A 24,884-nucleotide genomic window follows, 5' to 3' on the forward strand; every position below is an offset into this window, starting at 1 on the left:
CAAGCTCAATGTCCAGGTGATTGAAAGAATAAAATATGATACACTCAATTCAATATCATTATGTAACAAGGAATGAGACAGATCTATGTCACCTGACATGGACAGACTGCCACCATAAACTGACAGGTAAAAACTGTGACGGGGCAGGAAGTATCACTTAGTCGCATTTTTGTTAAACAAAACAGTGTGTGTTTGTTTGTTTATATATGTTACAGGCATAGAAAATCCGAAAGAGTGAAAACCAAACTGTTAGTAAGTAGTTACCCCAGGGGACTAAGATTAAATGAAGGGTGAGGAACTGTTTCTCTTTATACATCTGTGCCTCATGGATTTTATTAAAATGGGACTCATGAAATATATGACAATTATAATGCTGGTTGACACATACACATATTATCTGTATGTGTCAACATGAAAAAATGTCATTGATAAAGAATAAAGTGTAGCCCAGCTGGAGTGGCTCAATGGTTGAGTGTCGACCTATGAACCAGAAGGTCATGGTTCGATTCCCGGTCAAGGCATATGACCAGGTTGTGGGCCCCAGGGTGGGGGGAGGGGGGGGCGGGTGCTGAAGGCAGCTGATCAATGATTCTCTCTCACCTTTGATGTTTCTATCTCTCTCTCCCTCTCTCTTCCTCTCTGAAATCAATAAAAATATATGTTTAAAAAAGAATACTAGTAAAGTGTAAAAAAATCAAGTGGCAGAACTATATAAGTAAAAAGCAACATACGCTTTGTAAATAATTATTTACAAAATAATAATCATAGAAATATTCAGGATAATCAGCGAGAAAGATCCAGAGGAACAGGCAGAAACACGTGTCCATAGCGATCATGCTCGGTTGGGAGGTGGGTTTGGGTGGTAGGGGTGAGGAGGTGGGGATGTCTTGCTTTTTACTTTATACCTTTCTTCAATGGTTTGGTGTTGTACAGTTAGCATATACTGTTTTCCAAATAAAGTATATTGAACAATTTTTTAAAAGTTGGCATCAGTTTTATGGGAAAGTCTCCGAAGGTTTTCAGCATGCCCCCTTGGATTAGCTTTGCTCCCTGCCACCTGGAGAAGCTCAGCTCCCTGAACGGGGTAAGGTGGAGGGTGGCGGCGCAGGAGAGCACCCAGGGAAGGACAGTCTCACCTGGGGGATGGCCCGGGAACAGCTGCGCCAGGTGTACAGCATGACCGCGTATTCGTGTCCTTCCTCCAGCATTTCATTCTGAAAAGCAAAGCACGCTTATCAGGGAGAAACCGCCCTGGTGCAACAGGCTTCTCATCAGTCCCCAAAACCTCGCTGCTCAGTGAGGTCTGTGCACCAGCAGTATCCCCATCACCTGGGAGGCTCATTAGGAATGCAGAGCCTCAGCCGCTGCCTGGCTGACAGAATCAGAATCTGCATTCAGGAACATTCCCAGGGGACGCACCCTCCCGGGTACAACATAAGTTTGAGAAGCACTGGCCTCAGGTATTCTCATCAGACACCAAGGGCTCTGTAAGCAGGCTGCAGTTTTCAAAGATGGATAGCCACCTCATAAAAAGGCAACAGATCTATTTGTTCCAACAGCAAAAGTTGTCCCAGATATACTTAGCAAGAAAATAAGCAAGTAGCAAAACAGTATGCATAGCAGCTAGGCTATAAAAAAGCTAAACAAAGAGTAGTAATTAGGAAAGTACTATATATTATGGTATACTGAGAGATATTTTAGTGGCATATGACTAGCAGGCTCTCTGTGGGGCACTCACTTTTCCTATCACATAGGACCATAAGGTTTTCACTTTTTAAAGAAGAGCTTATGTGACTATTTCACAAGCAGAAATATTATTCATATCAATTCTTTAAAATAATGCAGAGCAGATAGAGAAACCAACAACAGCACAAAAAATAAATCTGAAAAATACAGTGATGACACACCACACCTAGTAAGTGCTACCATGGAAAGAGCCCTGAACTCAGGGTCCAAATATCTGGGCTCAAATCTTAGCTTCATCACTCTTTGGCCGTTTGGCCTTCAGGAAATCACTGAACCTAAGATTCTCCATTTAGTGATGACGACAATGACAACCTCAGAAAGTTTTATGAGAACTAAATGGAACACACACACACACACACACACTCTACATAATCTGTAAAGGGAGTGAAGAGTATTACGAGGAAAAAAAACAGTCTGGCAGTTTCTCAAAAAGTTAAACACAGGGTAACCGTATAACCCAGCAATTTCACTCCCAGGGAAATGCCCACAGGTCCACACAGAAACTTGCATACTTGTTCATAGCAGTATTAATCTAATAGCCAAAAGTGGACGCAACCCAAAAAGTCCAACAACTGATAAATGGAGAACTAAAATGCGGTACAGCCAGAGAATGGAATAGTATGCACCTATAAAAGGAATAAAGTGCAGATACATTATACTAGTACAACATGGATGAATTTTGAGAACATGATGCTATGTGAGAGAAGCCAGACACAAAAGGCCACATATTGTAGAATCTATTTAGATGAAATGTTCAGAATTGACAAATTCATAGAAACAAAAAGTAGGTTAGTGTTTGCCAGGGAATAGGAAGAGAGAGGAATTGGGAGTGACTACTAACAGTTTTTGTTTTGTTTTGTTTTTGTGGTGATGAAAATTAGATAGTGGTGATGGTTGTCTAACATGGTGAATATATTAAAAAACACTGAACTGTTCACTTTAAAGGGTGAATTTTATGTTCTATGAACGATATCTCAAAAACACAGTAAAAAAGAGTATTACTAGACCATGTTTTCTGTAAATATTTCTATTGATATAAAAATGAACCCTTACTGATTTATTTTTTTTACTCCACATATCATGTCTATTTCATAATACCTTTCTAGTACAAGGTCAGATTTAATTTAGAGCTCATTACTTTTTATGGTTTTGTTTTCAACAGCAAATGCCACTGACACATCCACACTTTCAATCAGCACTTCGAAAATCAGGAACACGTTGCCCTTGAGATGACAGAAAACCAAGGTGAAGCGTGTAGGTCTCTTGCTGCAGCTGTTGCTTCCGAACACACATCAAAAAAGGGAAGTGAAAAGGAAGATGGCTGCTGACAGGAAGGCAGACTACAAGATAGTGTGTGAGTGAGGAAACAAAGGGAGAGTGTGTGGTCGCACGGGGAGTGTTTGTTGGTGAGTTGAGGGACAGCTATACTCCAGGAGACTGTGGGGACTGTTGGACAGGGCTCCCCTGACCGGGCAGCCCCACTGCTGCTGGGTTCCCTCCCGGAGCGACCGGCTCAGACGTGGAGACCGCGCCATCTTGAAGGGGAAAGTGGATGTTATCGGGAACCTGAAAAGCCCAGGGAATCTATAACTACGGCACCGACCAAACAGCTGTGAACCCGAGAACACCAAGTGGTGCAAGCACGTAGATTCAGAGGAGCTCTACACTCCACCACAGAAAGGTCAGATTTTGCCTGGGATAAGGAGAGAGAGAACTACATAACCAGACACGCGGAGAAGAGAGAACATGGGGAGACAAAGAAACAGCCCACATATGAAAGAAAAGCAGGCATCACCAGAAAAGGAAGTAAATGAAATGGAGGCAAGCAACCTGTCAGAGAAAGAATTCAGAGAAATGGTCATAAGGTGGCTGAAAAGAATGGAAGACAAATTCGACAATATGTGTAAGAACCAAGAGGAAATGAAGAAGAATCAAGAAGAAATGAAAAATGACATCACTGCTGTAAAGAACTCAATAGAAAGCATCAAGAGAAGACTAGAAGACGCAGAGGACCGCATCAGTGAGCTAGAAGACAAGGTAGGAAAAAATACCCAAGTAGAGCAGCTTCTAGAAAAAAAAATTAAAAAGCAGGAGGAGAGCCTAAGGGAACTTTGGGACAACATGAAACAAAACAACATCTGCATAATAGGGGTGCCAGAAAGAGAGGAAACTGAGCAGGGAATAGAAAACCTGTTTGAAGAAATAATGACAGAAAACTTCCTTGATATAGGGAAGAAAAAACCCACACAAATCCAAGAAGCTCACAGAGTCCCAAGCAAAATGAACCCCAAAAGACCGATGCCAAGGCACATTATAATTAAATTGGCAAACACCAACGACAAAGTAAGAATCTTAAAAGCGGCCAGAGAGAGACAGAAAGTTACCTACAAAGGATCTCTCATCAGACTAGCGACTGATTTCTCAACAGAAACACATCAGGCCAGAAGGGAATGCAATGAAATATACAAAGTCATGCAAAGGAAGGGTCTGAATCCAAGAATACTGTACCCAGCAAGGCTATCAATCAAAATTGAAAGTGAAATCAGGAGCTTCACAGACAAAAAAGGACTAAGGGAGTTTATTACCACCAAACCAGTAATGCAAGAAATGCTAAAGGGTCTTCTGTAAAAAAAAAAGAAATAGGAAGTGAAGAAGGAACACAGGGGTAAAGAATAAAAATGGCGACAAACAAGTACCTATCAATAATAACTTTAAATGTAAATGGATTAAATGTCCCAATCAAAAGACATAGGGCAGTGGTTGGCAAACTGCGGCTCGTGAGCCACATGCGGCTCTTGGGCACCTTGAGTGTGGCTCTTCCACAAAATACCACAGCCTGGGCGAGTCTATTTTGAAGAAGTGGCATTAGAAGAAGTTTAAGTTTACAAAATTTGGCTCTCAAAAGAAATTTCAATCGTTGTACTGTTGATATTTGGCTCTGTTGACTAATGAGTTTGCCGACCACTGACATAGGGTAACGGATTGGATAAGAAAATATGACCCATATATCTGCTATCTATAAGAAACCCACCTCAGAAAAAAAGACACACACAGACTGAGGGTGAAGGGATGGAAAAAGGTTTTTCAGGTGAATGGAAATGAAAAAAAAAAAGTGGGGGTAGCAATACTTATATCTGACAATTTAGATCTCAAAGTGAAGGACATAAAAAGAGATAAGGAAGGCCACTTCATAATACTAAAGGGAGCAATCCAACAAGAAGAAATAATTCTGGTCAACATATATGCACCCAATACAGGTGCAACCAAATACATAAAAAAACTCCCGGAAGATATCAAGGGAGAGATTGACAGCAATACAATCATAGTAGGAGACTTTAATACCCCACTATTACCATTGAACAAATCATCTAAACAAAAAATCAGCAAAGAAACATCAATCCTAAGTGACTCACTAGACCAGATGGAATTAATTTATATCTTCAGAACATTTCACCCCAAAGCCACAGAATATACATTCTTCTCAAGTGCACATGGGTCATTTTCAAAGATAGACCATATATTGGGTCACAGGCAAAGTCTCTTCAAATTCAAGAAGATAGAAATCATATCAAGTATCTTCTCAGATCACAGTGGCATAAAACTGGAAATCAACTACAATAAAAACAATCCAAAAAAATCAAACACATGGAGACTAAACAACATGCTATTAAACAATGACTGGGTTACCAGAGAAATCAAGGAAGAAATAAAAAACATCATGGCAAGAAATGACAATGAAAACACAACAATCCAAAATCTATGGGACACAGCGAAAGCAGTCTTGTGAGGGAAGTTCATAGCTCTACAAGCCTACTGCAAAAAAAACAAGAAACAATGGTAATAAATTATCTAACCCTACAACTCAAAGAGTTAGAACGAGAACAACAAGAAAAGCCCAGTGTAAGCAGAAGGAAGGAAATAATAAAGATCAGAGCGGAGATAAATGACATTGAGACCAAAAAAAAAAAAAAAAAAAAAAAAAAACCAACACAAAAGATCAACAAAACCAAAAGCTGGTTCTTTGAAATGATAAACAAGATTGATGAATCTCTAGCCAGGCTCACCAAGAAGCAAAGAGAGAGGACCCAAATAAACAAAATCAGAAATGAAAGAAGTGAAATAACAACAGACCCCACAGAAATACAAAGGATTGTTAAAAAATGCTATGAACAACTCTATTCCAACAAACTGGACAACCTGGAGGAAATGGACATATTCCTAGAAAAATATAACCTTCCAAAACTCAATCAGGAAGAATCTAAACATCTCAATAGGCCAATAACTATGGAAGAAATTGAAGCAGTCATCAAAAAGCTTCCAGCAAACAAAAGCCCGGGACCAGACCGGCTTCACAGGGGAGTTTTACCAAACATTCAAGAAAGAACTAAAACCTATCCTCCTCAGACTATTCCAAAAAATTCAAGAGGAAGGAACACTTCCAAGCTCATTCTATGAAGCCAGCATCACCCTAATACCAAAACCAGATAAAGACAACACAATGAAAGAGAATTACAGGCCAATATCCCTCATGAATGTAGATGCCAAAATCGTCAACAAAATTCTAGCAAATCGGATCCAGCAGTACATCAGAAAGATCATACACCATGACCAAGTAGGATTTATCCCAGGGATGCAAGGATGGTACAGTATCCGCAAATCAATAAATGTGATACATCACATAAACAAACTGAGAGATAAAAATCACATAGTCATATCAATTGATGCAGAAAAAGCATTTGACAAAATCCAACACCCTTTCTTGATAAAAACTCTCAGCAAGGTGGGAATAGAAGGATCATACCTCAACATAATAAAAGCCATATATGATAAACCCACAGCCAACATCATACTCAATGGGCAAAAACTAAACCCATTTCCCCTAAGAACAGGAACAAGACAGGGATGCCCACTCTCACCACTCCTGTTCAACACAGTACTGGAAGTATTAGCCATTGCAATTAGACAAGACGAAGAAATAAAAGGCATCCAAATTGGAAAAGAAGAAGTAAAGCTGTCCTTATTTGCAGATGACATGATATTGTACATAAAAAACCCTAAAGCCTCCATCAAAAAACTATTAGATTTAATAAATGAATTTGGCAATGTAGCAGGATACAAAATTAATGCCAAGAAATCTATGGCATTTCTATACACCAATAGTGAACTTACAGAAAGAGAGACTTAAAAAAGCAATCCCATTTACCATCGCACCAAAAAAAATTAAGATACCTAGGAATAAACTTAACTAAGGAGGTAAAAGACCTATACGCGGAAAACTACAGGACACTGAAAAAAGAGATAGAGGAAGACGTAAACAGGTGGAAGAACATACCATGTTCATTGATTGGTAGAATCAACATCATTAAAATGTCCATACTACCCAAACCAATCTACAGATTCAATGCACTCCCCATTAAAATATCAACGGCATATTTCACAGACCTAGAAAGAACTCTCCAAAAATTCATCTGGAATAAAAAAAGACCCCAAATAGCCACAGCAATCCTGAGAAAGAAGAACAAAGTAGGTGGGATCTCAATACCAGATTTCAAGCTGTATTACAGAGCCACTGTTCTCAAAACAGCCTGGTACTGGCACAAGAACAGACATATAGATCAATGGAATAGAATAGAGAACCCAGATATTGACCCAAACCACTATGCTCAATTAATATTTGACAAAGGAGGCACAAACATACAATGGAGTCAAGACAGTCTCTTCAACAAATGGTGTTGGGAAAATTGGACAGATTCATGGCAAAAATATGAAACTAGACCACCAACTTAAACCATACACAAAAATAAACTCAAAATGGATAAAGGACTTAAACATAAGATGGGAAACCATAAAAATACTAGAGGAATCCACAGGCAGAGAAATCTCAGACATATGCCGAATGAACTTCTTCACTGATACCGCTCCTAGGGCAATGGAAAATAAAGAGAAAATAAACAAATGGGACTACATCAAAATAAAAAGCTTTTGCACAGCAAAAGAAACCATCAACAAAGCAAGAAAGCCCACTGTTTGGAAGAACATATTTGCAAATGTTATCACTGATAAAGGTTTAATCTCCAACATCTACAGGGAACTTATACAACTTAATAAAAGGAAGATAAATGATCCAATAAAAAATGGGCAATGGACCTAAATAGAATCTTTTCGAAAGAAGACAGAAGGAAGGCCAAGAGACATATGAAAACATGCTCAAAGTCACTAATTATCCGAGAGATGCAAATCAAAACGACAATGCGGTACCATCTCACACCTGTCAGAATGGCAATCATCAACAAATCAACAAACGACAAGTGTTGGCGAGGATGCGGAGAAAAAGGAACCCTCGTGCACTGCTGGTGGGAATGCAGACTGGTGCAGCCACTGTGGAGAACAGTATGGAGTTTCCTCAAAAAACTGAAAATGGAACTCCCATTTGACCCAGTAATCCTACTCCTAGGAATATATCCTAAGAAACCAGAAACACCAATCAGAAAGGATATATGCACCCCTATGTTCATAGCAGCACAATTCACCATAGCTAAGATTTGGAAACAGCCTAAATGCCCATCAGCAGATGAGTGGATTAGAAAACTGTGGTACATCTACACAATGGAATACTACGCTGCTATAAAAACGAAGGAACTCTTACCATTTGCAGCAGCATGGATGGACCTGGAGAGCATTATTCTAAGTGAAATAAGCCAGGAAATGAAAGAAAAATACCACATGATCTCACTCACTTTATTTATGGAAAATAAAGAACATTATAACCTGATGAACAAAAAGATAGATACAGAGGCAGTAAAGCATTGAACAGACTGTCAAATTACAGCGGGAAGGCTGGGGAGTGTTGGGGAGGGCGGGAAGAGATCAACCAAGGACTTGTATGCATGCATATAAGCACAGCCAATGGACACAAGACACTGGGGGGTGAGATGAGGGCATGCGACAGGGGGTAGGGGAGGCTGGGGTAAGGTCAATGGGGAAAAAAAAGGAGATATATGTACTATATGTAATACTTTAAACAATAAAAAAAAATTAATGAGTATTAAAAAAAAGGGAAGTGACAGCAACATAAGGAACATGTCTCTACCTGTTAGCAACAAACTGGCCCCCGGTAGGCGTGAGTATTCCAACTCACTCACCCAAAGAATATTTGATCCCTGAGGGGTCCCAGCCTCTGCCCTCCATGCTGGGACTAGGGCAGTGAACAGGATGAGATGGACTCTGACCTATGGCCAGGGCAGGTGACCATCAACCCAGTTTGTTGTATAACTAAGCCTGCAATATAGAGGTCAGAATGGCGCGGTGGAAGGCGCCGCTGGTGGGGCCATGGAAAGCTTGATTTCTGGTTCTGGCTCTGTTGGGCCCACCTTTTACCTTGAAAATGTCATGGTTTTCTCATTGGAGGTAAAGAGTTGGTCTCAATCACTGTCTCACCCCTGGCTGCACATTAGTCACCTGGGGAACTTGGAAGACTCCTGGTGCCCAGGCCACGACTTTCTAGAAATAAATCATTATCCCTGGGGAGGGAGCCCTGGCATCAGCATTTTTAAATGTCCTCCAGGTGAACCCAACGGGCAGTCAGGTTGGCAGATGCAGGACTAAGGATCTCTAAAGTCCTTTACTTTTATAATATTCTGAAAGTCCATGACTTAAACCCAATGTGAGTTCAGCTCAAGTTTCAGGACAGGTAGTGACAGCCTGTCCCTCTCAGCACTTACTCAGCCCCTATCTCACCTCCAGCAAAGAGCCCTGACCGTTCCATGTAGCTGGTCAATTACATGGTTTATATACTTTCTCTCACTCCTCTTTCTTCTGGCTCTCCTGCCATTTGAGAGATTTACCAAGTGCAGGCAGGAGAAATACAAGAAGGTGAGCATCTAATGAAGACATTTTGCTGCTGATAAGGTACTCTAGAGAGAGAGTTAGCAAGTTACAAGGTAGAAATTGTTGAGTGAAGTGAGGTTTGGGCATTACTCAGGAATGTCAATGGTACACGCTATTCTTGACCCATCTAAGACCATATCAACACTATCCCTGTGTTGGCAGAATAACAGCCCCACAAAGATTCCTGAATCCTGATCCGCAGAACTGTGAATACAATCCTCTACTTAGCAAAAGGGCCTTTGCAGATGTAATTAAGTTAGAAACCTTGAAATGGGGAGGGAGGCTGTCCTGGATTATCTGGTGGACCCAAGGTAAGGATAAGGGTCCCAGTAAGTGAAAGAGGAAGGCAGGCGAGACAGAGACGGGATGGAGGGTGGAAGCAGAGATTGGAGTGATCGAATTGCTGGCTGGCAGAGGGTGGGTGGCCTGTAAAAGCTGGGAAAATCCAGGAAACGGAGTCGCCTCCACAGCCCTGCCAACACCTTGACTTTAACCCTGTAAAATCCTGGCTGGACTTCTGACAGAACTAAATTTGTGTTGTTTTAGGTCACTAAGTTTGTGACAATCTGCTACAGCAGAAATAGAAAACACAATCCCCCTCTAAACCAGCCCCTCCTCCTGACTCGCCTATTGGTGCCCCTGACCTGGTATTTATACAGCCAACTGTTAAGCCAGGTGGAGTTAACCTCCAGTGTCTCTCATATGCACTTCCTTAGCCAGCCCTCATGCCATCACCCTCACTCAGCCTTTAATACCTCCAATGTAGATAACCTTATCTCAACCAGTGTATTCGCCTCACAACTCATTCTACACATACCTAACAAATGGAACTTATTCCCCAAGCAGAGGTCTGTTCACATTTCTCTCATGGATAAACATTTTCTATTGCTTTTGATTTTTATTAAGTGAATTAAAGCCCTCTATGATGGGTGAATTGTGTCCCTCCAAAATTCACATGTTGACACCCTAACCCCCAATACCCTAGAACAGGACTGTATTTGGTGACAGGGCCTTTAAAGAGGTGATTAAGTTGAAATGAGGTCTTCATGGTGGGCCCTAATCCAATCGGACCGGTGTTCTTTTAATGAGAGGGAATTTGGACACACAGAGACACCATATGTGTGTGCACCCACAGAAGAAAGGCAATGTGAGGACACAGTGAGAAGGTGGCGGTATGCAAGCCAAGGAGAGAGGCCTCAGGAGAAACCAACCCTGCTGACATCTTGATATTGGACTTTTAGCCTCTGGAAGTGTGAGGCATCCAGTCTGCAGCATATCACAGACCCTTACCTAGTTTTCCATAAATACCAGAGAATTTCTTTATGCATACCTTACAGTCCAAACCTAGGCAGCCTTGAAAACTTTTGCCTCTGGACTGACCAGTGTGGCTCAGTGGTTGACCTATGAACCAGAGGATCAAGGTTCAATTCCCCATCAGGGCACATGCCCAGGCTGTGGGCTTGATCCCCAGTGTGGAGTGTGCAGGAAGCAGGCGATCAATGATTCTCTTTCATCATTGATGTTTCTATTTCTCTCTCTCCCTCTCCCTTCATCTCTGAAATAAATTAAAAAAAATGTTTTTAAAAAAGAAAAGAAAGTCCTGGATTCCAGGTGCAACCCCATGATTTACTAGTGGGATCATGAGCAACTTGCTATTAACTTCTCTAGGCCTCTGTTTTCTTATCCCTAAAATGGGTATAATGACCTCTTTGCAAGTCACAGGGCTGTTATAAGATTCCATGATATCATGTATGAATATAGCTTATACATTTTGAAGTACCATATATATATGGTTATAATGCAATTTGTGTATTTACATATTATAGTATACATACATATGTATAATACAAGGCCCTACTCAAAAGCCACTTCCTTCATCAAGCTCTCCCCAACACCCTCAAGGCCCCTTCAAAAACAAAGAACTTTGTACTTTTACCATGTCATTTACCTTTAATTTTGTGCATTTTTATTGATCTTGCAAAGAGTAGTCTAGAGCAGACAGACCTTATCAGTGGTAGGACCCCATGTACTAGTAACTTACTTAACTTTTCTGGGCGTCAGTTTTCACATCCATGAAATAAATGGGTATTGTAACAGAACCTACCTCACAGTGCAGTGAGTTGAGGACTGAGACAATGCATTTAAAATGTCTACACAGAAAGTGTTTGATAAATGGTAAGCTTGTCTATTTCCACTTGGCTCATTGAGAATCCCCGTTTGTCCTTGTATCCCCCTCCCCAGCATTTAGCACAGTCTCTGCAGGCCCCAGGTGCACACTATTTATTAAATAAATGGCTGGGGTATGGTAAGACCAGGTTTTAGAGTATACCTGATATAGAAAGAAAGGTCCAGAGAGCTGCAGGCATGGCCTGTGAACGAGGAATCTGAATTCCTCAAATTTCAGTGCTGCTTGAGAATAAAATCCATGAAAGCCCCAGAGGGAAGGAGCGATTCCTCACAGATGGGTCAGACAGCTGGCCCCGCGTATGAACAATTTAGGCCACCAGCTTCCTCAAGTCAACATGTGATTCCAAAGCCACCGTCCCTTTATGAGAAACCCTTCGTTTTGCTCAAGAGTATAAAGTAGCTCTAAAGTATAAAGCAAGGCAGGGTCTATCCACATGTTAACCCAAAGGCTAGAGGCGCTCAGGGAAGAGTAAGGATAATGTTGGGCCCTAGAGGTGAGCAGAGTTTGCAAAGCTGGAAGACACGGGCACAGGATGGCCTGCCTGAGGCTGGGGATCCTGGAATAGCTGCCCACAGCCCCTCCCGCCCTGGCAGGGTCCCAGAGACTCACCATGCTGGAGTGGACTGTAGCCTGTTCAATGTACCTTGCAATGCCTGTGACAAATGCATTCCTGTCCTCGAAGTTTGTGTCAAAGTTAGCCTGTGGGAATTGGAGGACAGGAACATTTGGTTATTGAAAAACAGGTCCAAGGTGGCTGGGTGCCCAGGGAACACACTGCTGCCAACAAATGCCACCAGTTCTCTGTAGAAAGCTATGTCCACATCACCCTCTCATCTCCACCCAGCCCCCGACCCACCCCCTCACCAAAACCCACTCGACCACACTGGACCGGAGCTGCCTACAGACAGGGCCCACATGCGCTTCCCATCAGGGTCACCCCTCCGGGCCCTGGGAATAAATGCTTACTGACACTCTACACACCTAACAGCTGTTGAAAAGTTAAGATGCACAATGCTTTCATCCAGCAGCTGCAAAAACACTCACCTGAGGGTACAGATACATATGTAAAGGGTAATAACTGCAGCATTTTTTGTGATAGAGAAAACTGGAAATCATTCAAATGTCCATTAACCATGAAAGGCTAAATAGATCATAGTATATCCATACAATGGACTTATATGTACTAGATGGTAGTTAAAAATAATGTGGCAGCATTGTAGTATTGTCAGGAAAAAATATACATAATAAATTTTAAGCTAAAAAAGTCAAATGATACAGCAATATATATAGTATGACTCCCTTGTTATATTAAAAATATATGTATATATATGGTAAAAATGTGTGTGTGTATATATAAATATGGACATATTTATTTTAAATTTTTTATTTGTTATACTTCCTTGTATTGCTTATAATTAAAAAGAGATTGTCTAGCCAACGTGGCTCAGTGGTTGAATGTGATCTAGGAACCAGGAGGACACAGTTCGAGTCCTGGTCAGGGCAGAAGCCCAAGTTGTAGGCTTGATCCCCAGTAGGGGTGTGCAGGAGGCAGCCGATCAATGATTCTCTCTCATCATTGAAGTTTCTATTTTTCTCTCCCTCTCCCTTCCTCTCTGAAATCAATAAGAATATTTTAAAAGATATTCACATAATTAAAATTTCAATCTGGGTTAGAAAATGTGAATAAACAAAGTTTATGAGCTGAAACTTCAGGCATGTGCTTCATAAATCTAATCTCTAGATGAAATTAAAAATACATTATGCATTATATTTAGTCTCATTTAGCAGCCCAAGAACTTTCAAAAGGTCAAATACAGCAAAGAATTTCAAATTAACTTATTTTTTTCTTAGCATGGCATACTCGCCCTGCACACCCAGACCAGGGGCTATTTGCAAGGCAGAATCCAGCTGCTCGATGCCCTTCCCCCATACCCTGGTGTATCACGGTTTTGTCATCTGATCATGGTTTAGCACAAGTTCACCCGTCTCGGGCGAAAGCAAACAACTGTGATGGGCTTCCCTGAGCCATTAGCTGCTGTGAGGAGTTGAAGAGCTCTTCTCACATACATGAAGGAAAAGTAATTACCCAGGCAGGCTCTAGGGGTTTCTAAATTGCAATATTTAATTCATGAGGTCAGAGCTGCCAAAGCCTTGGTTGGTGCTTTAGCAAGAACAGCCGGGAAGGTATTTGGGGTCAGAGCAGATCAACAAGCCTTCCCTGGGGAGGAGGAACAGCTCTGGTGTACATTTACTAGCTAATCTATTCCTTACATTCAGCTCCACCAGGGCACCAGGGACTCCATAAGCTCACGACCTTTCACCTTCTAGATGCAGAGCCCCCACTTCCCTCTGCCTTCAGAGCAAACCCTCTTAGGGGACCCCCAGAGCCCTCGGAGAATTGACCTGGTACATGATGGAGGAAGGCGGAGGCTCGATGCATGGCTGCTGGTCAGGGAGGGGCAGCTCTTCCAGCAGGTCCACGTTGGACAGGGCATCTTCCAGGGTGACGTGGGTGGTCATGGCTGCAGTTTCCGTACTCCGCACTGAGAGGAAGGGAGGGAAGCACCATGAAGAATTTCAGGGACCTCCAAACACTTCTCTCAATCTCACCCTGTTCAGACTCCCTCCAGAGAATGAAGGAAGTTAACATGCACTAAGACCACACTTGCTATTTCTTCACAAGGTGCCCTTAACCTGCAGCTGATATTTGAGGATCTCTTCATGGTTTACAAGCACTTCTACGTCTATGATCTCGGCTGAGCAGCATCACATTCCTCTGTGACCAGCATGGTATCATATCCACAGAGCTGATGAAGAAGCAAGGCTCGGAGAAGTTATGTGACACCCTTACAACCACAATGACCAAGGGCAAAGGACTTCAAATAACGCCTGATGTTAGGCCACAGGCCACGGTCAGCCCCCACCTTTTGTTCTTTATGAGAAAGTGTATCAGTTCCATGCTTAAATTATTGCACAGCACCAAAGCCCATGATTGCAATAGCCACGAGTATCCACTTGAAACCAGAGGCGAGGTCTCACAAGCTAATTCAACTGGGACTACAGAATTCAGACTCCAGCAATATTAACCTTATTTGCAAAAGTGAAGAGCCATCCATTGGCCTGGGTATGTTTTGTGAGCCCCACCAAACAAATCAGCCCTGAATGAACATTTTTGTGTCTGGGATGCTGGCAGAGTGCAGTGGCTTCAATGAGGATTTCCAGGCAGTCAGCATAGTTACCCAATTCAGCAAAGAGAATCCACATTGCTTTTTCAAACAGAAGTGAAATGTAGATAAAAACTGATCATCACTTAGACCATCAGGTTCTCCCAAACGTGATCACCTAGCAGTCACATTCACTGATCACAGTGCAGTAAAATCAGAACTCAATCATGCAAATAACAGCCAAAAGCACCCCACACCTATGGAAATGCATAAAAACACACTTCAAGGTAACTTATAATTAAAGAGGAATTCAAATAGAAGTTATAGAATATTTAGAACGGAAAGAGAGCATAAATAAGTGTCTTAAATGCATTTAGTAGAAAGTAGAAAAATGGAACTAAATGAAGTGAATTTTCCTCAGCCCAAAGAAATGAGAACGTAAGGATTGAGATAATAAAAAAGTAGACATACTAGTAAATGAAGCAAAGAACAAAGCAAACCAAAACACAAAAAGTAGACTACGTGAACAAAAATCTACAAACTGTTTTACAAGAAGATTAATAATAAGCTAACCCTTTAGCACATTTGAATAAGGAAGCAAAGAGAAGGCCCACTTTGCTGTCACAGAAGCCCTCCCACCCATCCCTTCCCACCCCAATCACAGGAGATGTGAGATGCGCTCAAGGGCAGGAGTTCTAGGAAATGGGGAAAAGGGGACCAAGGACCTGAGAACTGGGTCCAGGGGCTGAAACAGCTGGAGTGTCCCCAAGGGCTTGCTGCCCCTAAACTACTGTCGCCATTAGGCCTGTGGTTGGGAGGGCAGATGGGCTGAGCAGCTGACTATGACTCACACTACACCAGAGTTCTCCCCACACACCACCCTCACTCCTGTCATGCACTCTGGCAAGAGCCAAGGCCACATTTAATGAGGACACAGAGAGCTAAGAAGTGGTTTTCCCCTCTGCCTTCTACAGGCATCTGGCCTCATCTCGTGGTTTCAGGCCCTTCCCACACCTATGCTTCTTCCTCTTCTCTCCTCTCTCTCCTGAATTCTAAGTGTGACATTCAGTTCCACAGCAAAACCACTTGCCAATCCACAAAAAAAGATGGCCTTCTTTCTTGCATTAATATTAAGTCCATTTTTCAGGAGGCATTAATGATTTTATGGGGCAAGCTACAAAGCCCTGATGACACTATTCATGAATTCAAATAATAATAACATTAATAAAACTAAACATTTTTTTTAGCCCTTACTCTGTGTCAGACACTCTGCCAAATACTTGACTATTTTAACCTTGCATCAACACTACAAAGGTAGGTACTATGATTATTCCCATTTTACAGGTGAGCAAACAGAAACTCAGAATTTAAGTAATTGCACAAGGTCAAGTGCTGGCAAGTGGTGGAGCAGTAGTTGGAACCCAGGTTTGTCCTATAAAAAAAAAGGCCTAGAAGCAGCTAACTATTTAGTACTAATGGGGTTGTGTCAAAAGCACCCAGCAGCCAAGCTGAGGCAGCTTCCATTGGCCAAAGACAGGGCAATATGAGCACCACCTAGCATAACTCAGTGGACTTGAAACAACATCAAATATGTTTTAATCCATGAGATCATAAAGACACTTAATAAAAACTTGGATTTTATTACTTTATTTCTATTGGAGGATGCCTGTGAACCAATATTTATGTTGAAAATCAACTAATGAAAGGAAAGAAGCAAACACTTAACCAGTTTTTCCTATTCAAACTATACCACTTGAAAACCAAATTGCAGAAGACAGAGATGTTTTTCTCTATAACGTTCTTTCTCTTTTTATTTCCAGAAACAGTGACATAATTAAAATATTCGTATTTTTCCAGCCCCTAATAAACAAATGGATATAGGCGCTGACCATCAACTGTTATGAAAGAATCTGACATTATGCACCTTCTGATGGAAAAACACACCATCACTTTATGAAGAATGCTGGAGCCAAAACAAAAACTTTAATTTCATCAAGCCTTTGATACCAACTGACAGGAAACACAGAAGACAGCAGAACACATTAAAATATACCACAGTGATGTAATCAGTAAAATAGAACCTACGGGAAACTCTGCTAGACAAATGACTCAGTGACTTCAACAAATATTGCAAGAAAAAAAGAGATGGAGGGGGAAGCTACAGACGATAAGACCATATCTGGATCCTATTACAAACAAAGTATCATAAAAATAAAATTATCACATTTGTAAGAAAATTGGAAAATTTAACACTGACTCAGATATTTGATAATATCAAGGAAACAGTGCTAGTTTTTAGATGTGATAATAACATTGAGATTATGTTTTAAAAGCATTATCTTCTAGAAATACCCACTAAAATATAAATAAAAGGGTACAGGTATTTGCTTCCAAATGACAGTACATGAGGAAGAGTGGATACTAGATGGAACAAAATCGGCCATTCGGTAATAGTTGTCAATGCTGTGTGATGCTGACGTAGGAATTTATTATATTTTTGTCCAATTTTATAAATGTTGAAATTTCCCCTAGCTCAGTGTATGCACTCCCATTTTGAATCTGTCTGCCCTGACTCCTACTTGCCATGACCTTTCCCTTCTCCTTTCTCCTATAATCTGGGTTTCTTCTGGGCTTTGCAGACATCAAAATACCTGTTGACCAGAATAATCCTTAAGGTTTCCCGCTTCACAATAATAACCCTGAACTTCCCTTGAGGAGAATCATAAGTGAACAGCCTACAGAGCCAGTAAGTTAGGAGTCTTTATTTCGTTCATGCAACCTCTCTTTTCTCCTCGTAAATACAGCTTCTCTAATGGATTTCTCTGTGTGTTTGTAGATCACGCACTACCTAAGGGAGAAGGAAATCAGATGTTTTTAACTCAAGTGCTGAAAGTCACTGCCAACTCCACGTCAATCAGAAAGAAAAAAACGTACTGGAAATGTTAAGAGAGATATACATGGAAATGAAGTTATTTTCTGGCCCGCGTGCCCTGCCTGTTATGCAACCTTCCAAATGTGAGGCATTCTTTATATTCGACCTATGAACACATGGCCGTTTTGTCATTTTGGAAGAGAAATTAATAAAATGTTTAAAAATGAACAGTGTTCTGGGAGCATCATTTGCCTGACGCAGCTTGCCACCTCTCACTGTGGGGTATTCACGGCATATTTAAGTTCAGTGTCTTCACAACAAACTCAAACGCAGAAACCTGGGGTCACCAGACAAATAACAACACTGGGCTTGCAGTCAATGTGCTTCTGAGAAGGGCTTCAGGCCCCACCATCACCCATGGCTGAGATGACTGACAGAGTCCGAGCAAGAGGAGGTGGGCCCCACAAATGCAGGGTAGCTGCTAGGAGAACCTGGCTTTGGGAATGGAGGCCTGACTACCCACACCCCAAACCCTGCCACTCTGTGAGCAAAAGATGCACTGTCATTTTCTGTCTGACATTCTGGAAGGAGATGAAAAACGGTATTTTTACTGAAGAGGAATATTAGGCTAAGTATAGTAGTTAAGCTGGAGCTATGGGCTCAAATCTGTCTCCTGCCACTTACTAGCTATATAACATAAGCATATTACTTAACCTGAGCCTCAGTTTCCTTATCTGTAAAAGGGCGCTAATTAATAACAGCCACTGCCCTAGTGATTTAGTCTGAGAATTATATAACATAGATGGCATGTGGAATGCTTAGTCCAGCAGCAGAAACAGAGTAAGCACTGGGGAAATGTTAGCTGGTCAGGTGGCCTCTTTTTAATAGAGTGAATGGATGAATTAAATTAAACACTGCAGCAATTCTTCCACAAAAATGAAGGCATTATTATTATCAGACCTCTATATTTTTATCTCAATTCTACAGATCTTTCCGTTTGACTTCCTCAATCACAACTACCCTGCAGGTTTAAGAAAGTGCAGGTGCTATTTTCGCTGTTTTGCTGTTGTCACTGAGAAGTGAAAACTCCCATTCAAGGTCACATGGGCAGCCAGTGGCTGAGCTGGGCAGAAAGCAGATATCTTGACTCTCAGTTCTCTACCCTTTCTTTTAGACCACACCCACCTTTGTACCTTTCTGAAAGGTACCAAGCACTTACTTTTCCCCCCTCCAGATTGGCTGCCTTTTCCTTCCGCAAGAAGAACAAGATTCTCACAAGCTGGAAAGATTAGGTAACTTTGCCCTTTGGATTTCATGAACATCAAGAGGCCAGGAAATAGTTTCCGTCTGTGAATCTCTCCAGCTAGAAAGCAACTAAAATAAATAAATAAAAACAAATTTAAAAATAGATGTACATTGCCCGGCCGGTGTGGCTCATGGTTGAGCACTGACCTATGAACCAGGAGGTCAAGGTTTGATTCCTGGTCAGGGCACTTGCCCAGGTTGCAGGTTCGATTCCCAGTGCGGGGAGAGGGGAGGGTGGGTGTACAGGAGGCAGTTGATCAATGATTCTCTCATCATTGATGTTTCTGTCTCTCTCCTCTCCCTTCCTCTCTGATATCAATAAAAATATATTTTAAAAATATATGAATATTTATACACACAATAAAATATTATATAAATAAATATAAAAATTTTAAAAGGAAGCCTCAGATGGTCCCTCTTTTAAAAAAAAAAATGTTTTAAAAGTAGAATTTTACTGAGCAAGAAAAAAAAATCCCAAGAAGAAATCTGGCCAAAACCGGTTTGGCTCAGTGGAAGAGCGTCAGCCTGCGGACTGAAGGGTCCCAGGTTCGATTCCGGTCAAGGGCATGTACCTTGGTTGCGGGCACATCCCCTGTAGGAGGTGTGCAAGAGGCAGCTGATCGATGTTTCTCTCTCATCGATGTTTCTGACTATCTATCCCTCTTCCTTCCTCTCTGTAAAAAATCAATAAAAATATATTTTAAAAAAAGAAAAAGAAATCTGGCATCTAGCTAGCATGTCCATCGCGGGTGTAAGCTGGGTGTGTCTGGAGTTTGTATGGGGACTCAGGTTTGCTGTGACAGGTTATGGCTCTACAGGTCATAGCGTTCCCCTATAGCTGAGACCCTTTTACATGTCAGAGCTTCTTCATGGGTGTGGGGAGCCGAGCAGGGACATGGTCACTTGAGTGCATCTTGTAAGACTTCCAAAGAGTGCACCAAAATGGACCACGGAGCTCATTCTGTGCGGACAGGCAGTGAATTTTAGAGGAACACTCCCTCTTGTCCAGTGGTCAGACCTGTGGATCCAAGCCCACAGGGGCCACTTGGAGCCACCTGCAGAGTGTTACCTGTACCAATCTGTAAAACAAGTCGCAGGTTAGAAGCAGGCCGGATGCCAAGAGCAGCCAAGCCTCGCGGTGGCCTGTAGAGAGGAGACAGACCTACACAAGGTGGAGAGGAACCATACAGATGTAGCTCAGCCATGGAGTGAGGGAGTGACAACTCTCCGCACTTCAACAGTCTGCAGAAGTATCACCAATATCACGACTTACAACAGAACTCAACATACTTCATATGTTACCAGAATGATTCCAGAGCTGGGAGAGACTGAAAATGGTTACCTCCCAAGGAAGCCTTTCTGACCCCCTCCCCCACCTGAATCCACTTTCTCCCTCGTTCCTCATTGAACCTAGCATGCTTCTTCTTCCACGGCTTCTATAATACTTTATTATATGATTTAGCATGTTTTCACTCCTGACCTCACTGATAAACTCCTTCAGGGCAGGCACTGCGTCTAATTCACACTCAGCTCCCAGCACAGGGCTGAGCACACACTCATAACTCAATTGAACCCTGTGTTCCATGAGTGGATGAACCCAAGACATCAAGAAAGGCATTGCTATGTCCAAGACACCAGGTTTTTCAAAGCTGGGGAGTAGGAGAAGGAATATAAATAGCAAAGAAGCTGCTTATACTTTAGAAAGATCTGCATCAAAATGGTTCAAATTTTAACATTCAAGCACTTAAAGTGAAAAGCTTCCATAATTAGTAAACAGTTACCTATGAAATAAAATCTCTTCCCTCTATCATTGTGTGTCCTGATTTCACTCATCCTTCAAGGCCCCTCCCCTCTCCGACATGATGGCTCCTTCCTTGGAACTAACTCCCTGGGCTTCTTAGCAGTGTTGGTGAGGATGCGAAATCGGAACCTGAGTACACTGCTGGTAGGAATGTGAAATAACACAACCACTCTGGAAAACAGTTCGGCTGTTCCTCAATATTTGAATCATAGAGCTCCATTATATGCCAGCAATTCCACTCCTAGGTGTAGTCCCAAGAGAAATGAAAATATACATCCACACTAAAACTTGCACATAAATGTTCCTAGCAGCATTATTTGTAATAGCCAAAATGTGGAAACAACTCAAATGTCCATCAACTGATGAGTGAGTAAATAAAATGTGGTATAGCCATTCAATGGAATACTATTTGGCCATGAAAAGGAATGAAATGTGAAAATATGCTACAACACAGATGAACTTTGAAAATATTAGGCTAAGTGAAAGCAGCATAATATGCTTTTTTAAAGGAAATGTCCAGAATAGGCAAATCTACAGAGACATAAAGTATATTAGTGGGTGCCTAGGCAGGGGTAGGGACTAGGGGAAATAGGTGGTACTGCTGTAGGGCACAAGGTTTCTTTCTGGGGTAATGAAAATGTTCTAAAATTGATCATAAAGATGATTGCACAATTCTGTGAATATGCTAAAAATTACTGACCTGTATGTTTTAAATAGGTAAATTGTACAGTATGTGAACTATATCTCAATAACATCCTTACCAAAAAAATGTTAGTATTTGTATGACTACTTTGGGGAAATTTGGGGTACATAAGCAGGAGTGATACAAAGAGAGATGAAGCTGGAGCAGGAGCTTGGGGAGTTTGAGGAGTTTGAATCTGTCCTTATAAGCAGAGACTGTGTTGAGTAAAAATCAAAAGGTGACAGTAGGGGAGAAAAAGAGAGCAGCAGACACACCCATGCTAACCCCAAGGGGCAGCCCCCAAGGCTGCAGGGTGAGCTGGACCACCACAGGCAGGGCTCAAATCAGCCCCTCTCCCCCCGCCTGTTATGTGCACTGCCACCTGTCAGGTGCTGGGGCTGCCCCGCTCAGGAAGAGAGACTTCTCAGACAGTAAACCCCTCTGAGGTGGGGTGATAGGCTTGGTGAGAAGATGGTGGGTCTCAGCTCTCCTCCTCCCACCTGAACTCTCTTTCTGAGGCTTCGAGATGAGGAGCACTGTGTACATGGTCACTTGGGTCATTAGGGGCAGCGCTGGGGCTAACACTGACTTCCTGCGATGGGGACTTGATACAATAACAGATATGACAGACTGTAAAAGAAAAAGGGGGGATGTGAGAAATGGGGGGCGAATGCATTCTAATTCTGAGATAAAGCAAAAAGCCATGTAAGAAAGGAAATGGAGTCAAAGGACATTACTTGGCTCTTTTGTGATCATCATTTACACATCTTAATAATGTCGACACTTGCCCGGCTGGTGTGGCTCAGTGGTTGAGCGTTGATCTATGAACCAGGAGGTCACAGTTCCATTCCTGGTCAAGGCATATGCCTGGGTTGCAGGCTCGATCCCCAGTAGGAGGCAGTTGATCAATGATTCTCTATCACCGATGTTTCTATCTCTCTCTCCCTCTCTCTTCCTCTCTGAAATCAACACAAATATATTTAAGAAGAATAATAATGTGGACACTTTACAAAGGATTTCAGTTAAAATAGAGCTCTTTCTGTATTGGGAGATGGGGGCAGGGGAGGGCGGGAGATGGTGTAAGGAAGCAAAATCTTCATCTATCGCAGCAGGAAGTAAGGATACGGTGCATAGAATAGATAAATCAAGAAACAGCAGTGCAAGTGTATCATTTAAAGATCTGGAGGCAACTACTGGAAACAAATGGTGAGTTAAAAGCCACAGCCTCTGGGAGGAGGTGGGCACTGGATGGTTGTTTTTCATTATGCGTCTTTCAATACCATTTGATTTTTTTTAAAGCATGTGCATGCATCGCTTTGATCAAAATTTTAAATTTTACTTTAAAAGACAGCAACCCAAGGCCTCCTTTCCAGCAGTTCAGACATCTGGCCTGTTCCCCAGCCCTGTCTCTAGGCAGACTTTGCTAAGTAAGGGCCTCACTTTGGATCTTCTGGGACCAGAGGCCCTGCCACCTGCAGTTTCTCTCCACACAGGGGACCTGAGATCAGAGCAGAGAAGGCTGTCAGCCTGGACTTGGGCCTCTGGAGAAGGCCTACCCTCCTCTTTGTTAACAGCGAAGGAAAAGATCCTGGTGGGGCTAAAGGGCTCGCCACTGCATGTGCTGATTTACAGCTGCTTCCTGTTGTCAGGGTTGAGGTGGACTTTCTGTTGATCACCCAACCAGCCTCCTGGGGTGGGGGAGGAGGGAGGTCATGCCACCGAAGGCAGCTTGCTGATTTGCTCCCGCGGGGGGCCTGAGACAAACCACCACACGAGGGACACCAATAGGACTTTTATCCAGGGAGAGGAGCTGCCTCTCAGAGGCACCTGCTAAAACTCAAAAAAGGGAAGCCACTGCACCTGCGGGGAAACAAAGACCGAGACTTTGGGTTTGGCTACCAGATCGGAGCACCCAGACCTCAGCTCCGTCGAGGTGAAGTTGCAGCTTGAAGGTGGCTCGGCGTGAAGACTGATTAGGTCCTGAATCACATTTTCACTCACTGTAAAAGGGCAATTTCCCTGACTGTAAAATATGGAGGGTGACCTGGTGTTGGTTCTCTGTCGAAAGCTCTGTTGTGAAGGTTGTTGTGGCACCTTGTACTAATAACGGTTTAAGGAGTGAGGCTTGCAAACAAGGTGCTTTTCGTTATGTGTGAGGGAGGGCTCAGAGTCCTCCCATGATATCATTGCTTGTGTGCTCATCTCTTTCCGTAAGTGGGAGAAAATTGGGGCAGCATTAGGGGGAGGGAATAGCTGTGAGTATGATGTCAATATTGCTCCAACCAGTTAGGAATCACTGGACTTGAGCTTTTCTTTCCAACTCAAAAGCAAATGGCTCTAATTATAGATGGGACACTCCATCCCAAGGGCTTCTGTAAAAATCACATTCCCCAACATGGACTGGCCACTGTGGCCAGGGTGTTTAGGGTGCCATGAACCTGCCCATGGACATTCTTACTTTGTGCCTTTGCTCAAACTCTCTCCACTCGCTACTGGGCTGTTTTCTCCCCTTCTCAAATCCTATCCCTCACTATTGTCAAGGCCCTATTCAAGGAAGACTGTCTCCATGAAGGTGTGACCAGCTGAGCTCCATCACAGCCTTCATTTCTCTGGATTCCTATACCATTTACAGTCTAGAGTCCATCATTTCCTACTGCATTATAAACTGTTTTATACTTTACTAATGAAGTGGATCACCCAAAGTCATCTTTTTTTGGGGATATCAACTACTACAGAGCTGGGCACATACAAGGCATTACTTGCTTAATTAACACTTCAGGAATAATTTGTTGAATGCATGAGTCAGTGGCCAAAATTCATGTCTTCTAGTTAAGAAAATAACACAAAATGTAAAACATCATAGTCCTTAAGGTATCATATCTAAGGAAGTCTTATTACTGTAAGAATCTGAAGAGACCTCTACAAAATTCTTCTGTCATAGTTTCCACCTCCATCCATAAAAAGCAGAACCTCATTGTTCTTTTCCATGTGAAAGAGCACACCTGGAGGTTGATGGCTGACCCTCAGTGTTGAATTCTTGTCTCTCCCGTTATATACTAGTAGACCAAAATCAGTCGTAAGGTATCACATTTTAAAAGCACAAATCAAAATCGTTCTCAGATACACCTTCACTTAATACTGAGTTACTGAGTGTTTTCTATGAGGGCCAGCCCTGCAGATGCTCTTTGGTTCTGGTTGGGCCTTCAGTGGAGTTAGACAATCCCCTCATTCATCCCCCA

General features: G+C 42.2%; 1 protein-coding gene across 3 annotated transcripts in view; it reads right to left on the reverse strand.

Moving 5' to 3' along the window:
- The window catches only part of CYFIP2 (cytoplasmic FMR1 interacting protein 2), a 120,406-nt gene that overhangs the window by 90,939 nt on the left and 4,583 nt on the right, over window positions 1-24,884 (reverse strand). For all 3 annotated transcript variants that reach the window (XM_080671609.1, XM_080671607.1, XM_080671608.1), the window contains exons 2-4: window positions 14,225-14,364; window positions 12,431-12,520; window positions 1,137-1,214 (exon numbers count right to left, since the gene is read on the reverse strand). In XM_080671609.1, coding sequence (XP_080527735.1) covers window positions 1,137-1,214; window positions 12,431-12,520; window positions 14,225-14,341 — 285 coding nt within the window. In that variant the 5' untranslated portion in view covers window positions 14,342-14,364. The remainder of the gene's footprint in view (window positions 1-1,136; window positions 1,215-12,430; window positions 12,521-14,224; window positions 14,365-24,884) is intronic.

Source organism: Plecotus auritus (assembly GCF_963455305.1).
Source record: "Plecotus auritus genome assembly, chromosome: 6".
NCBI lineage: Eukaryota > Metazoa > Chordata > Mammalia > Chiroptera > Vespertilionidae > Plecotus > Plecotus auritus.